The 14080-nt window shown below is 49.7% G+C and overlaps 1 protein-coding gene across 6 annotated transcripts in view; it reads right to left on the bottom strand.

Moving 5' to 3' along the window:
* Positions 1-13596, bottom strand: part of TMTC4 (transmembrane O-mannosyltransferase targeting cadherins 4) — a 123074-nt gene extending 109478 nt beyond the window's left edge. For 4 of the 6 annotated variants that reach the window (XM_082434628.1, XM_082434629.1, XM_082434630.1 and 1 more), the window contains exons 1-5: positions 13324-13459; positions 12114-12426; positions 7718-7933; positions 3840-3955; positions 2456-2672 (exon numbers count right to left, since the gene is read on the bottom strand). In XM_082434628.1, the coding sequence (XP_082290754.1) occupies positions 2456-2672; positions 3840-3955; positions 7718-7933; positions 12114-12164 (600 nt within the window). In that variant the 5' untranslated portion in view covers positions 12165-12426; positions 13324-13459. Of the gene's footprint in view, positions 1-2455; positions 2673-3839; positions 3956-7717; positions 7934-12113; positions 12427-13323; positions 13481-13507 lie in introns of those variants that run through there. The other 2 variants (XM_082434632.1, XM_082434631.1) reach the window with 2 other exon arrangements.
* Between the last annotated feature and the right edge of the window lie 484 nt (positions 13597-14080).

Raw genomic sequence — 14080 nt, 5'->3', positions numbered from 1 at the left:
AAATTTTAAAGGCTACCCAAGGAGGCACTGAGTTTAACTGTTTGGGGAATGGGCATGGGTACGGAGAGATTTTATTTTTCTTTTCGGATATTTGCATATGTCTTTTCAGGCAAAGTTATTTACAAAGGCTATTTTTTTTTTCTTACAAATAACCTGAAGCACTCACATCAGAGTTTTCTAGAGAAGTCATTGCAACTCCGCGAATCCGTACAGCAGGAGGTGGTGGCGTTTCCCCACAGGGAACAATTTGCCATAGAAGGAATGAGGGGAAGAGGAAAGGGAGAATGTTTCACCATCTAATTCCTTCAGTGTTAAACTCTGGGTTCATTGGATGGGCAGGGTTATTAAGGAGACCCAAGCTTCCCTCTTTGACACCCGAATTCAAGCAATTTGAAATGTTCACCAATGCTTGGTGGAAAAGGAAAACCTACAGTAACACTGGTGTCCTCAGGGAACTCCCTGGGGCCTCCATCCTGGTCTCTAAACAGACAAGGGGCAAGGAAATCCCCTCTCTTAGCTCTTCTCCCTCCCTTGGTGATCCAACCCACAGCCCAGAGCACAGGGTGCTTCCTCAGTACTGGCCCAGAAAGCTCTGAGGAACTCTCCTTCCAGGGTTTCCTTGGGTGGGCCTGGTTTTTGCTCACTGTTAAAGTGGGTTAAATGTAGAGTGGGAAATAACAGCGGGGTATAGAGAAGATGAAACAGTCAGTCAAATACTGACTATTTGCCAAAATGAGGAAAGGTGAACATACAAATGATCTGTTTTAGATATGCTATTTTTCCATGACCCATAACTTTTTCTTGCAATTTGAGTTTGAATGGCTTTCATGGAAAGGAGGGAGAGGAGAGATGAAGACATTTTTCAAATATTCCCTTCTCTCCTGTAGCTGGACCTCCCTTGGGTTAACATGTTCCCACATTGCATTTAGCTGGGGTGTGTGTGTGTGTGTGTGTGTGTGTGTGTGTGTTTGCACACATCCAGTTATACTTGTTGACATTTCAAATTTTTCTATAAACTAACTTCTCATATTCAAAAGCAGAATTTTAGAAACATTTCTTTGGTTAACAATTCAACTATTTCATTTTGCTTTTAAGATTACACAAAATTAGACAAGGACCAAAACAGTAAATCTGTATTTTTGCCAGAAATTCCCTTATTTCTGATCAATGTGCACAACACTATCATTTAGACCATAAAGAGAACTTGCATGGAAACAAATTCTAATTTGATCACAAATCTATCTATCTACCTATCGATCGATAGCTATTTATCTTACAACAGTTCCCAATCCCTTAAGTCCTCTGAATTTGCCGAAGTAAAAAAATTATGAGACTTTTAAAAAAGTTTTCAAGTAGTAAGATATTAGAAGGAGGTTGTGAGAACAATCCTGCAATCCTTTTAATACCGAAGAACAGACAGTTTAACAATACTAACAAAATCAGATGCTAAAGGCAGGAATTCTGCCCAATATTTTGAAATTGACTTCAAGATGCTCAATGCAACTGGTCAAAATGCAGGTATTGAAATACATACGGAACGCAGGAATCTATTGTGGAGAAGCAAGAGGGTCCATGTGGTATTTTATACTAGGTACTTCACACTTCCAGAACGAAGAACTAAAATCAAACATGCTGACTTACATTTTCAAAGGGTTCCATGGCAGTGGGGTAGGGTGGTTCCTGAAAACCTCACAAGTGTTTGGTTAAATCCCAACAGAGTTTGCACCGAACACATTCAGCAGCAGCTCAGCGGATTCAAAGCAGGAGCTGCCTGACTACGTGGGCTGAGAAGCCAGGTGGGGAGAATTCACGAGCAAGTCCCAGCAGGATGCGGGGACCCGCTTTCCAGGTCAACTCAAAGCGTGCTGGCCTCTCCTGGGCTCGGGCTCGGATGACCAGATCTTAAGTTCTATCCCTGCATCCACCAGCTACGTGACTGACCTGGGTAAGTCCTGAATTTGTCCCCCCAGGCTGCTTCCTCTTCTGTAAAGTGGAAATTGTTAGGCTGCCCCCACTGATCCCGCGGAGTTCTGGTGACAATCATATTAAGTATGAGAAAGTATTTAGGAAGTTATAAAGCTCTCCGCTAACATCGGAAAATTGCATCAGACCCAACCTGGAAGAAAAGTAATCTCAGACTCTGGTTTTTAGACCCCAAAGCTGGGCAAGACTCAACATTCATACCTTCACAATGTGGTCATATAAGGAAACAGAAAGTATCACCAGAGATCATACCACACGGTCATTATACAGTCTTCGCCCATAGGGGACCCTGTGTTTGCCCTAAGAGGGACCTGTTGGCCCTACAAATCATCGTTCCAAATGTCTGAAAGCTTGGGCTTTCTACAGCCATACGAGTATCCGAGGGAAGCCTGTTTTAGGGAACGAGCCGATACGTGGACGGCCTGTCCTCCTTACACCAGTGCAGAGGTGGTGGTGGGCGGACGATACTTACACACTCGGTGTGCACTGGGTGCACAGCAAACAGCAGGGCAGCCAGCAGGGACGACCTGGGGGCCAGGTTTAGCCTCCGGCCCTTACTCGTGTACTGCAGGCCCCCAAAGAGCACGGAGAAGACGTCCACCAAGAGGATGGAGACGCCGCTGTGCAGGAGGATGTTGACCACGTGGAAACTCACGGGATGGAAGCCTCCCGACAAATAGTAGTTCATCCTGCAGTGAAAGAAGGGTGTTCACACCAGCGGTCCAGAAGCACGCGAAACAAAATGCGAACCAGCTGGAGGAAAACCCTGGTGCATGAAAATACTAAAGGGAGAAGAGAAAGTGTGCAAGTTTGATAAAAGTAGCGTCAAGATAAATAATGCCTGTCAAGCTAAGAAGGTTGAAGAAGAGGTAAGAACATAATTAACTGCAGAGCGGAAAATGTAAGATAAAGGCATCTCAGAGGAGTGGGACAGAAAATACTTGGAGAGGAAACGCGAAAGGAAAGCTAGACAGTTTTTTAGGTGCGATAAAGGCAAGACTGTCTCCCAGGAAGATATAACAGACCACACATTACTCAGGCTACCCCACAGGGACCTGGACTTAAGATAGTCATGTGACTTGCTGATTCTCCCATCCCACCCGGTCCCCACCCCCCGCAAATACTCCTTGACAGTTTGTCCACCAGCCTTCCAGACAATGGAGCTACTTCCTTATAATCAGGGATTCTTATTCCTGTTGCTTTTCAATCACCAGTGGTTCCAATTCATCATTTCCATGCTTCTTTGAGAGATCTACACACAGGTATCTAACGCATCCAAGAAACAGCTACGCATGGGAACTTTTGTGAGACGAACAAATCTATTTAATGCAAATGGCTCCCTGATTAATGGGGGCTGGGGAGACTGTTTTAAGCTTCATTTTGTTTTTGCATATTGATGTGGTCACAGGAGGAGGATTTATACCTTAGTTTTTTATAATGAAAAAAAAAATCACAATTTCATCAGATGCTACATGTTGCCTTGACATATCGTTTCCTCAGTATTAACTCACAAAGGGTCCCACCTCCAAGAACTGTGCAAAAACATGGACCACTTCACCGAGTTATCCCTGCCCAGACCCAGGCTAAACTTCTCGGTGTGATTCCACCGTCAGTGTCCGCCCCGCCAAAGCGGCATCACCCTAAAGCGATGCTTCCTCAGGCACATTCTCGCCGTCCTCCTGCAACCTAACTCCTAGTGGCTGGAATTAGCATGTATTTCTTGGAGACCCACGTAGTGAGTGGCTTATGCGTCCCTCCGGACCACTGACCCAGGACCCTTGTCACATACCACCTGGTACAACGTCACGCACAGGCCTTGGGTGCCCCTCCCACACAGCCGTCCTGTCGCAGCTCACCTGAAAGTCAGCACCGTGAGGGGTCGGTAGGACTTGTGGCTGGTGTTGCTGCTCAGCCGATTGCCCCAGAAGTCGTGATGCCACAGGTCCCCGAGGGGCGTTTCTGCTCGGAGGTCCTGCGGGAACACACCAGAAGAGGGATCAGGGCTCCTCCCTCACCCTGGGCGGAAGTCCTCTCTTCTCCATCTCTCCCACCAGTCCTGGGTCAAGCCACCGTCATCCTCACCCAGGACCCAGACAGGCCTCCTCGCGGCTGCGCTGCGCCCTCTGCCTGCTCTCCAGTAATCCCTCCGAAATGCAAATCGTGTCACCCCACCCACCCTCCCCTTCCAGGACAAAGCCGATGTCCTGACACGGACGCCAGTGTGCGGTGCCCTGGCTCCTGCTGAATTCTGCAGGCTCATCTCGCACACTCTGTGCTCTGCTCCTGGCCTTTGTCTGGTCCCCACGCGACTCCCGCTGCCACCCACCTCAAGGCTGTGCGCGCACAGGTCTCTGCCCAGACGGTCACCCCTCCGCTCCCCACAGCTCAGCTCCTTCCGCCCTTTGTATCTCGGCCACTGGGCTACGACCTTCTTGAGCTGACGCGATTCCCTTCCCTTTGGGGCATCTCGCGCCTGTCCTCACAGCACCTGCTGCAGGGCGGTTTATAATCATGTGACCCCTATCTGTCTGCCCCACTGGACTGGGGCTCCTCGAGGCCTGGGCTTCCCTGCGTTTGGTGGGAGTACACAGAAGGTGCTCAATCCACGCGGAACGCATGAATGGACCACATAGCTAAGTGAGATCACTATTACCCTCTCTCATACCCAATACGTAAGGTAATTTACCAAAAATATCCCAGTTCAAACATAAGAGTAAGCATATAGATTTTAAAGTTTCCCATTTTTGATCGTGAGCTAAGCAGATAGTAAAATTACAGAAAAAACAATTTCCATCTAATTTTTAAGGAAAAAAATTACTAAATATGTTAAAATGATACCTACCATATAGGGTAGTTTAATTTGGTACTGAACTACAGATACTTTAAAATGAATCTTTTGTTTTTTTTACATTTAAATATGAAACTAGATGACTTAAACTGCGTTTAACAAGAAGAAAGGCACTGGGAGTAGGTATCAAAACTGAATGTTAATTTTCTCTGCACAGCACAATTAAATAGGAATATTTTAGGATCTAGAAATTATGATGTAATAACCACCGCAGGGTGTAGCAGTCAAGATTCTTTGCTGCAGCAACCAAAACAACTGAGTAACTTAAGTGAAAAAAGGAATGCCTTAAAAAAGATCACAAGGCCCAACGACTCCCAGGTGGGCTGGAAGACCTAGTTTGGGGCTGTGCAGCCAGAAGGGCACCAACAAATCAGACCGCCGAACATCTTGCTGAGGCTGCCTGGCTGCCCGCAGACCCCTCTTCTCTGTACGACTAGCTCCTGCCTCCAACAGGTGGGCGTATCTGATAGGAGCCCCTTTGCCTGGGTCTGCATCCAAACTGGACAGGCTTTGCAGCTCACAAGTATTTGAAGATGGAGAAGGCCCCAAATGGAAGAAGTGTGTCACATCATGGGCAGTCCAAGAGAGCAACTGGTGTCTAGGACACACAGTGGCATTCAGTGAGTATTTGTTACTTAGGAGCCTAATGACTCAAAGGGAAAAGCTTGGGGACAGGCAGCAGAGGTGAGCTGGTCACCTGACACCCACTTTGAGGGTGAATTTCACTTCCGTTGGGTATCAGTTTCAGAGGCCTTGAGTGTCTGGACCTCCCTCTAAGAGTTGATTCGATATTTCACAAAGGTCGTGGGATCCACCCACTAACTTAGTTTACTCCAGGACCATGTTGGAAGTCCATGTACTTTTGCATTGTCCCAGAAGTACCTGCTCAGTTGTGAAGGAATTGAGCAGAAGATCTTTCCCTCCATTTGAGCAGAAAATGAACACCAGCAAAGCTCTAAATATTTGATTAGGTGTAGCCTACACACAACAGGGCGTGCCACAGGAAGAAAGGTCAATTTTTCCTCCTAATGATTTATGGAAAAGATGTGTCGTGTCTCAAATTCTTGCTAACTCCACGGTCTCAAAGAAAATCATCATCTCAATGAAAAAAGGCAACTCAACACTACAAGGAAGCATCTGGAAAACAGTCTTCAACACCAATAAAATCCAGTAACAGCCTGTTTCACATTACCGTAGGCATGGTGCCAATGAACAGAGGAGGGCCTTTCATTAAACAGGAAAGGCAAAAAAGGGGGCTAGCAAGTTAACAAAGGGGCACAGTGTGATGCTCTAGAAAACACTGCCAAGACAATGTGCTGTAGGGCCACAAAATGGCTTCATCTGCCTTTCCTCACAGAAGAAAGAGAATTACAACCTCATACCCGGGCATCTGATGTACGACACAGCTCCTGTCTCCCCTGCCTCGCTCACCAAAGTTCTTCGACATGGGTCCTGCGTTAACACTTCATATATCCTCTACTTTATAAGAGTGGAAGAGTCAAGAAACTCTCACCAAATGGAATTTTAAAAATAAAGGCATAGCCTCATATCCCTGTTAGAAAAGCAATTCTGTAGCTATTAAGCCACCCATGTGACATAGTTGCTTAGAGCTACACACTTACTTCTTTTTGTTTTAAGCACTGTTTCAAAAAGAACTGAAACAGAAACATCTGCAGTAAACTGCTGGGTGAACTTGAGGGAAATTACAAGTGAAGAACTTGGATTCAAAATAAACATCAACAAGGCTGGAGTCTGCCATGGAAATCGAGAAAATCAGAAAATCATTTAGAGTATGTTACAAATAAAATATCTGCAAAACAGCCATCTCCTTACCCCTTACCCTCTCTTCCCCGCCCCACAGAACACCTGTTTGTTACGTAGAGAATTTTTCTCAACACTTTCAATATGAAAACGACTCTTTCCGAATTTGGGAAATCCATGACTTCAAACTTTTTAGGAGCATTTAAGGACAGTGTTACAAAGAGATGCTACAATTTCATCTACTAGAGAAAGAGATTAGTAAATTCCTTCAAGTTCTCTTCGCACAGAATATCTGCTGAGTGGTGAGATGGTCACAAAGGCTCTAACCTGTGCTGTTTCCACGTTCTTTCTCCTCTGGGCTCTCCCTGCCTCCAAGTTTCTTGTTCTGATTTTCTTTTAGCTCGCTGAAACCTTTTTTCTCCCCTTCCCACAAACCTATTTCTTCTTCCCTTCCTCTAGTCAGCGAGTGAAGGAGAATATCATTTTCCCTGCGTCTACTGGTGAGCAAAAGTGGCTGGGATTTTGCAAACTCAGCAAACCTGAGTCTCCAAACATGAAACATGAGCAGGAACTGCAGCTTCTGCGGGCAGCAAAATCCTGGTCCTCCGCAGCTGTCAGCAGGCTGTCCTGATGCTCTCAGCGAAGGACAAAGAAGCCAGCTCGCTGCCTGCTGCTGCGGATGCACCTTCAGCAGGGGAAAAACACATGATGTGTGTGTGTGTGTGTGTGTGTGTGTGTGTGAGGGGCGACTGTTCTGGCCTAGAGTTCTGGAAATCTGTCACAAAACCTGAAATAGTCTGCAATGCCCTGCAAAACCCTGGCCTTGTCATCTTAGAATAATGGTCTCTCTGATACGTGCGTGGACTGGGGCCTCATGTAGGGCACACAGCCAGGGTAAGCTTGAGGTTAGGCGGAGCTTGGAGACCCTGCTGCCAGTGATAAAAGGGGCCCTAAATCAAGGAGATGCTCTCTAAAAGAGATGGGAAATCCAGAGCACGATGGGGGCCCAGGCAAAGGCTCAACCGAAGTTCAGTAGAGAATCATTCAACACCGACGCAGAGCATCACGCAGGGACGTAGGCACGTGGTTAATGTCAGTTTACCAAAGAGACATTAAGATACGAACCTTATTGTTAACGATCGCTTCAGAGTCGTCAAAGACAAAGTCTCCATCGTAGCTACGTGCGAAACACACGAGGGAAACAAATCCCACAAGTAACTTAGCCCAGAGAGGAGGAAGAACAGAAGACGGAATGATGTGATCCAAATTGGCATCCCACTCGGCCATCCTGAAAACTGCGGGCTGCCGGCCTCTCGCTCCAGCATTATGCTGGCTAGAAACCTGCAAGAAAAGTGACACGACATAAATATTCATCAATGCCTTGTTAGGAATGTTTATACAGTAGACATGTTTACCTCAAGTGAAAAAGAGCTAGATAGTCTCACTCATTTATGCTGTGAGTTTATAGGATGTGATCATTAACAGCTTTACATCATGGTTTCAAAACTCGAGTGGACAGAAAAATCACGTGGGACACATGTAGATTCTCCTGGGCCCAAATACAACCTACCAAGTCAGAAGTCCTTGGGCTTCTGATGCTGGATTATCCTTGAGAAACATTGATTTAAGGGAATCCTATGTTTATCAGCCCCATAAGGTAAATCATTTTTATAGTCCTTGAACCAGTTTACAAAGTTAAAAAAAAAAAGTTACCATCTTGCTTCTTCCAACCAAGAAAAATCAATAAATATTCATTGTTGGGTCTTAGCACATTGTGTGTGTTGGTGTGTGTGCGTGAAGCATGGTCCTGATTCTGAAAGAGCTTACAGTCTATCTCCAGAACACAGACACTCCTGCCAGTTAAATGAAAATCTGGGAGAGAGTTAGTTTAATAGAGGTGAGGTCGCAGGGCACATGACCGTGGTTCCCACACAGGGGACAGAGAGAGGAAGGAGGGCACACTGCAGACTGACTGGCTGGGGACAGCATCATTCCAGAAGGATGAACTGTACCCTAAACAAGAACAGGGGGAGCTATTCCAGGTGAGGACACGACCTCCAATACTGGTGAAGGAGTCAAGTTAAAAACAGACACTTCTTTTAACTTTTCTTTCAAAGGGGCATATGTTAAAGCCAGAAATTTCGTTTCTCAGCCTTGCCATTTCTTAGTTCTGTGGCCTTGTGTGTGCCATCTATCCTTAAGAGTCCACTTCCTGTGTACTTTGCAAACCAAAAGAACTTTCCAGCAGTGAGAGTTGCCTAACAGCTTCCTGACTTGGAACTTGCCCAAACAAATATCAAACTCTCCCGCCCCTCCAATCACACTGCATCTGTCCCCATTCTCCACACCCTCAATAGGCACTTCCTTTGGTTCTACCAGGATCACGTCTGGGTCAAACTGCTTAGAGGTTCCAATCCTGTGTAACTTTGGCCAAGTTACTTCACCTCTCTGGGCCTCAGTTTCCTCACCTCTAAAATGGGGACGGTAACTGGGCCCCCCCTTACATGGTCGTCATGAAGGTTAAGCAACACACCCACCTAGAGTGCTTAGAAACACTGCCTGGGTTTAATGAACGCCGAGGGAAGGTTACCTGTTATTACTAGTACTTTCTTCAAAGAGGGAGAAAACACAGGCACAGAACTATTCTCTTTTGAGAATCCCCTGGAGTATTTGGTGTACTGGTACTGAGGCTCTCGTCTTCCCCAGTAAGGGAGCAGGGCCCCACTCCTTCATGCTGAGATGGAAGAAAACCCCAGGCCCCTTGATTGGAGAGGCAGTTTAGATGTACAGCTGACCCTTGAACAACTCAGGCGTAAGGGGCACTGACCCTCCTCGCAGTTGAAAATCTATGTATAACTTATTATAAGTTCGTATCTGTGGTTCCTCCCCATCCGGGAACTCAATTAACCACAGATCTTATAGTAATGTAGCCTTTTTTTATGTTTTAGCCTCGCCATGGGGCATGCAGGATCTTAGTTCCCAGACCAGGGATCAAACCCACGCCCCGTGCGGTTCTGTTTTGTTTGTTTTTAGTACTGTAGTCTTTGCTACGGAAAATAATCTGCATATAAGTGCACCCACGCAGTTCAAAAACGTGTTGTTCAAGGGTCAACTGTATTTGTTTCCAGGTCTCCAAGGAAATACCCCAGATTATGGAATCAATAAGAAGTCAGCCCAAGAGGCCATCCGAGGTCACAGGTGCTAGAAAGCGGTTCAAGTTTACAATCCGGAAATGAAAGGCTCTGCAACTCTCTCAGCACTGGGCCCTAGAGCTTCTCCACCTGATGTAACTCATGCTCTCAGCAAGTGCGGTGGGGGGGGGGGGGGGAATATTCCAGCCACTATCTGCTGCTTTTTTTTTTCTTTTTCTTTTTCACTGAAAGGATAAACCACTGGTCAAATCCAAATCACACTTGCAAACACGACAGAGGTCACAGGGGACACAGGCCCCAACCACTGTGTGTACATTTCAGCTAAAGAAATTACCCCTGCTACTAAAACTAAAATAAATAAGTGAAAAGGACTGAATAGTTAGGAAGTTACCCTGACTTAACAAGGAGGGAATAAAAGCGTTCTTTGATTTACAGAGTGAATGTGAAGGAAAGCAAATACTCTTTATCAATTTTAAATGCAAAACAGAGCTGTGAGCTGATAAACGGTCCCATAACTCATCTTGATGTTATCTGCTTCAGGCCCAAATATTTGAATAGTGTTTCACAAACGGTTCTGTGAGGTTCAAATGGCCCTCCAGGAAGAATACTGGGTCAGGAAATAATTTGTGCTCCTAAATTAGTTGCTGAGCCTCCCTTTTCATCTCAGATTGTTTGTAGCACACACCAATCGCTTTGGTACTCAGGCAACAGCCGAGGCAGACGGAAGGCAGACTACAGACCTGAACATCTCGGGTGCCCGGGGGGCCAGGCCTGGACTCCTCGGGGAGTCAACAGAATGGGTGAGGCAATCTCAGAATGAGCTCCCCCTCTTCTCTGGCAGGGACATCAGGAAGGCTAGCATCTGTCCCGTCCCCATCCCGGCTGGCTCTTCCCTGCTCATTGCTGCGTCCCTCCCCTGGTCGCCAAGATTCTCACATCTCTGCTGCCCCTGAGAACACTCACAAATGCCCTTTCCACTTCAGGCGTGATTGTTAATGGGTATAGGAGGATGGTTCGGAAAATATTGTGGATTAGCAAATGCGATACAGGTACAGTGCGTTAGGAACCTCGGTCCAGCCCAGTGGTTGAGAGCACAGGCTCTGGAGGCACACAGATTTGGACTGGCTACCGGCATGACCTTGAGCTATCTAGTCTTTCTAAGGATCCATTCCTCATCAGCACAATAGGGTATCACTACTGACTCCAGCAGGTTGTGCTAAGAATTAAATAAGAGCATATGTGGAAACAATTAGCTCCCATGACTGTAATCATTTTGGAGAGATTAGTACCAAGTGACCAGCCCCTGACCTCCTGTCTTGGGATCACCAGTGTTGCCATTCCTGAAGATGCGCTAACCAACCAAGGCCAGCAGTAGCCCATCAGGTGACCCGATACAACTGAGAAAAGGGCACCCTTCTTTTGGGCAGACCCGGTGCACTGCTTCCCTGGCCAGGCATCTGTATGTCCTGCATAAAGTGCACAGCTGTATACCCTGATCCTCTTCCTCCAACAGTAGATGGCCTTTTTTCTGCAATGTTCCCAGCCAGGCTTGGTGCTCAGGTAAAAGAAGCCCTGCCGGCATGAGGTGGTACATGGAGGGAGACGGGTCCCCTCCACCTTTTTTGGATCCAGGCCATGAACCAGGAAGGCACACGTTCTGTTTCTCTCCGGATGGGCCCTGGGAGGCATGGCCCCATTCCCCTTCTCCAGGGGATGTCCTGCCCAGGAGCCCCGGGTGGATAGTAAATTTGCCTTACGAACTGAGAATAAGGGAGCAACAGAGTGGCCTCAGGCTCAGCCCAAGCAGAGCTCCAGCCAGTTTTACCAGTGACAATGCTGGTGTTCTGATTCCTATCTGACTCCTGTGCCGATCTCCCACTGTGTTGAGACTTGACTAGCGCCTATGAGCAGTTGGACTTGGAACGAAGCAGAAGTCTCTTTATTCTCAATTTCTCAAACTCCTTATATCACGCCTCTATGTTCAGGGGGTTAAAACAAATTAACCGATCATCAATGAAAAGGTCAAAAAGACCTTGAACAGGGATCCCATGCCACCTCTCAAAAGCAAACAAACATCAGTCACTGAGCTGAGAACCCTGGGGACCTGGTGACAGCTGACACAGCAGCCTGGACTGCAGTAAAGAGGACGGCAGATCAAACCTAAGTGATCCATGGAAAAATCAGCAGCCACCTACTAAAGAATATTCTTCCCCCTACACTGAAGGGCCTTCTCGCATCAGGCTAGCCTTTCTACCTCATCAGTAACAATCCACCCACACACCAGTTGCCCTCTGCCAGGCTGAGATGAGACAGTGCCTCTGGAAATCAGAATAAAGAACACAGCCGTTTCCGGCCCAGCATGTGGAGACCTGAGTTGGCTGCTCCTCTCCTGGGGCCCCCAAGGCACGGGAGACAATCATCTCTACCGCTCTCCACCACGCAGCGCTGAACACAATGCTACTCGAGGTATCTTCCTCTTGTGCTTGCCTTCCCAGTTTCTTAATTCAGTAACACATGAGGGCCATGCCTGCCAATAGCAAGAATGACTGCGGAGGTTCGACATTCACAGTTCCACTGTCCCAGAAAGTTTCCAGCTTGCTAGCTTGTAGCCATTTTCCCATCTAAGTCGGCCGGTGTCCCTTTACCCCACCTCCATCTGGGGCGCGCCAGGCACGGTCGGGACTGCGGGAAGAGGGGACAGGGAGGGGATCCAGTCAGTCCTCACTGTTAATTGTTTCTCAAGAAATTCTCCCCATCCATCTGTTCTCCGAGAGAAAAAGCAGTGTGGCACGATTCACAGTGCTCTGGTTAGATCTTTCCTCTAACTCCTCCCTTCTTTTGTGTGTGGTTAAAAAAAAAAGAAAATACACACAGCCTACAGTCACAACATCAACAAGACCAGAAGCCCCGCGGAGTTCGCTGGAGGTGAGACGGCGGTTACGCCACCTGCTGTGCTTCCCCAAACTCCAAGCCCGCGCAGAGAAGTGGCAGCTCGGTGGTCCCGGGCGCCCCGACCCAGGGCACGCCGCTCTGCCCGGCAGCCAGCGCCGAGTGGCTGGCACTCGCGGCGCTGCAGGGGAGCCGCCTTTAACCCAGAGCACGCGGCCGAGCGGCCCTCCTGCGCCCAGCCACCGCCCGCACTGCGGCCAGCTGGCGGCCAGGCGCGGGGTGGCGCGGGGCCCCGCGGCCCGGTGGCCGCTCCGGGGACACGCCAAAGGAGCCCGTGCACCCGGGGTCGACGGAGCGCCACGCTGCTGGAGCGAGCAGGGGCGGCGATGAGAGCGCAGGGGCGCGGGCAGGCGGAGCGTGCACCCTCCACGCCGCGCCCTTTGTCCCGCGTGCTGCTTACACCCGGGCGCATGGCGACGGGGCCCGCATCCCCGGTGACCCCGGCCCCGGCCACAGCCCGGGTCCCGGAGCCAACTCCTCCAGCAGCGCAGCCGCCCGGCCCGGGCCGGACCGCGGGGCTCGGGGCGCGGCGGCAGCGAGGAAGGACCCCGCGTCCGCTCCGCACCCAACTCCGCTCGCCCCGCGGTACTCGGCCGCGCTCAGCCCTGCAGGGGCCGCCCCGCGCGTTACCTGCTAGGAGCCCGAGCGGCGGCCACATCTCCCTCCCGGGCGCTGGAAGTCCGGCAGCTCTCGGTACCAGCCCGGAGCCGGGCAGGGGGAGGGACCTCCCGCGCCGCTCCCCCGCTCTCCGCCCCCCGCCCCCCCCCCTCGGCGCCCCGCGCCTCCCGCACAGTCCTCAACTCCCCACGCGTACTGGCGCTCACTCTCACACTCCCGCCTCGGCCCGCCCCCTCCTCGCGGCCATTGGCTGCTTCTGCCGTCACTTTCACGCCGCCGCCGGTCCCTCTTCAGGTCATTGGTGGGCGCACCGGTGACGTCAGGCCAGAGGGCGCTAGTCGCGGCGGAGGAGTCGCAGGGACAGACTGACTTGGTGGCCGAGGAGGAAGCGGAGTTCTGGGCGCGGAGCACTGGGCGCGGAGCCCGTGCGGGGGCGGGGCCGGGGCGGGAAGGGGCGGCCCCAGCCTGGCCCCGGGAGGCGGGTTGCGGGAGCGGGCCCGAGCGGGCCGCCGCGGGCGCATCTCCCTCCCTCCTGCTGTCCGCCGCGCTGGAGCCCATTCCTGGCCTGTCTCGCGGTCCTCGCGCTGTCGGTGGCGCTCGGCGGAGGTGCTGCAGGGTCCCTGCAGGAAAAGGAGCTGGGTCGTAACGACCAGAACTCTAGACTTCTTCCTGTCTGGGAGGAGTTGTTTCAAGTGTGTGTCTCCACTTTCTGCCTCTCAGGAAAGAACTGAAACTGCGTTCTTCCATCCAAGGTCCTGCTGCCCGGGCT

Source organism: Balaenoptera physalus (genome assembly GCF_965194825.1).
Source record: "Balaenoptera physalus genome assembly, chromosome: 18".
NCBI lineage: Eukaryota > Metazoa > Chordata > Mammalia > Artiodactyla > Balaenopteridae > Balaenoptera > Balaenoptera physalus.
This window is presented reverse-complemented; position numbering and strand designations above follow the sequence as displayed.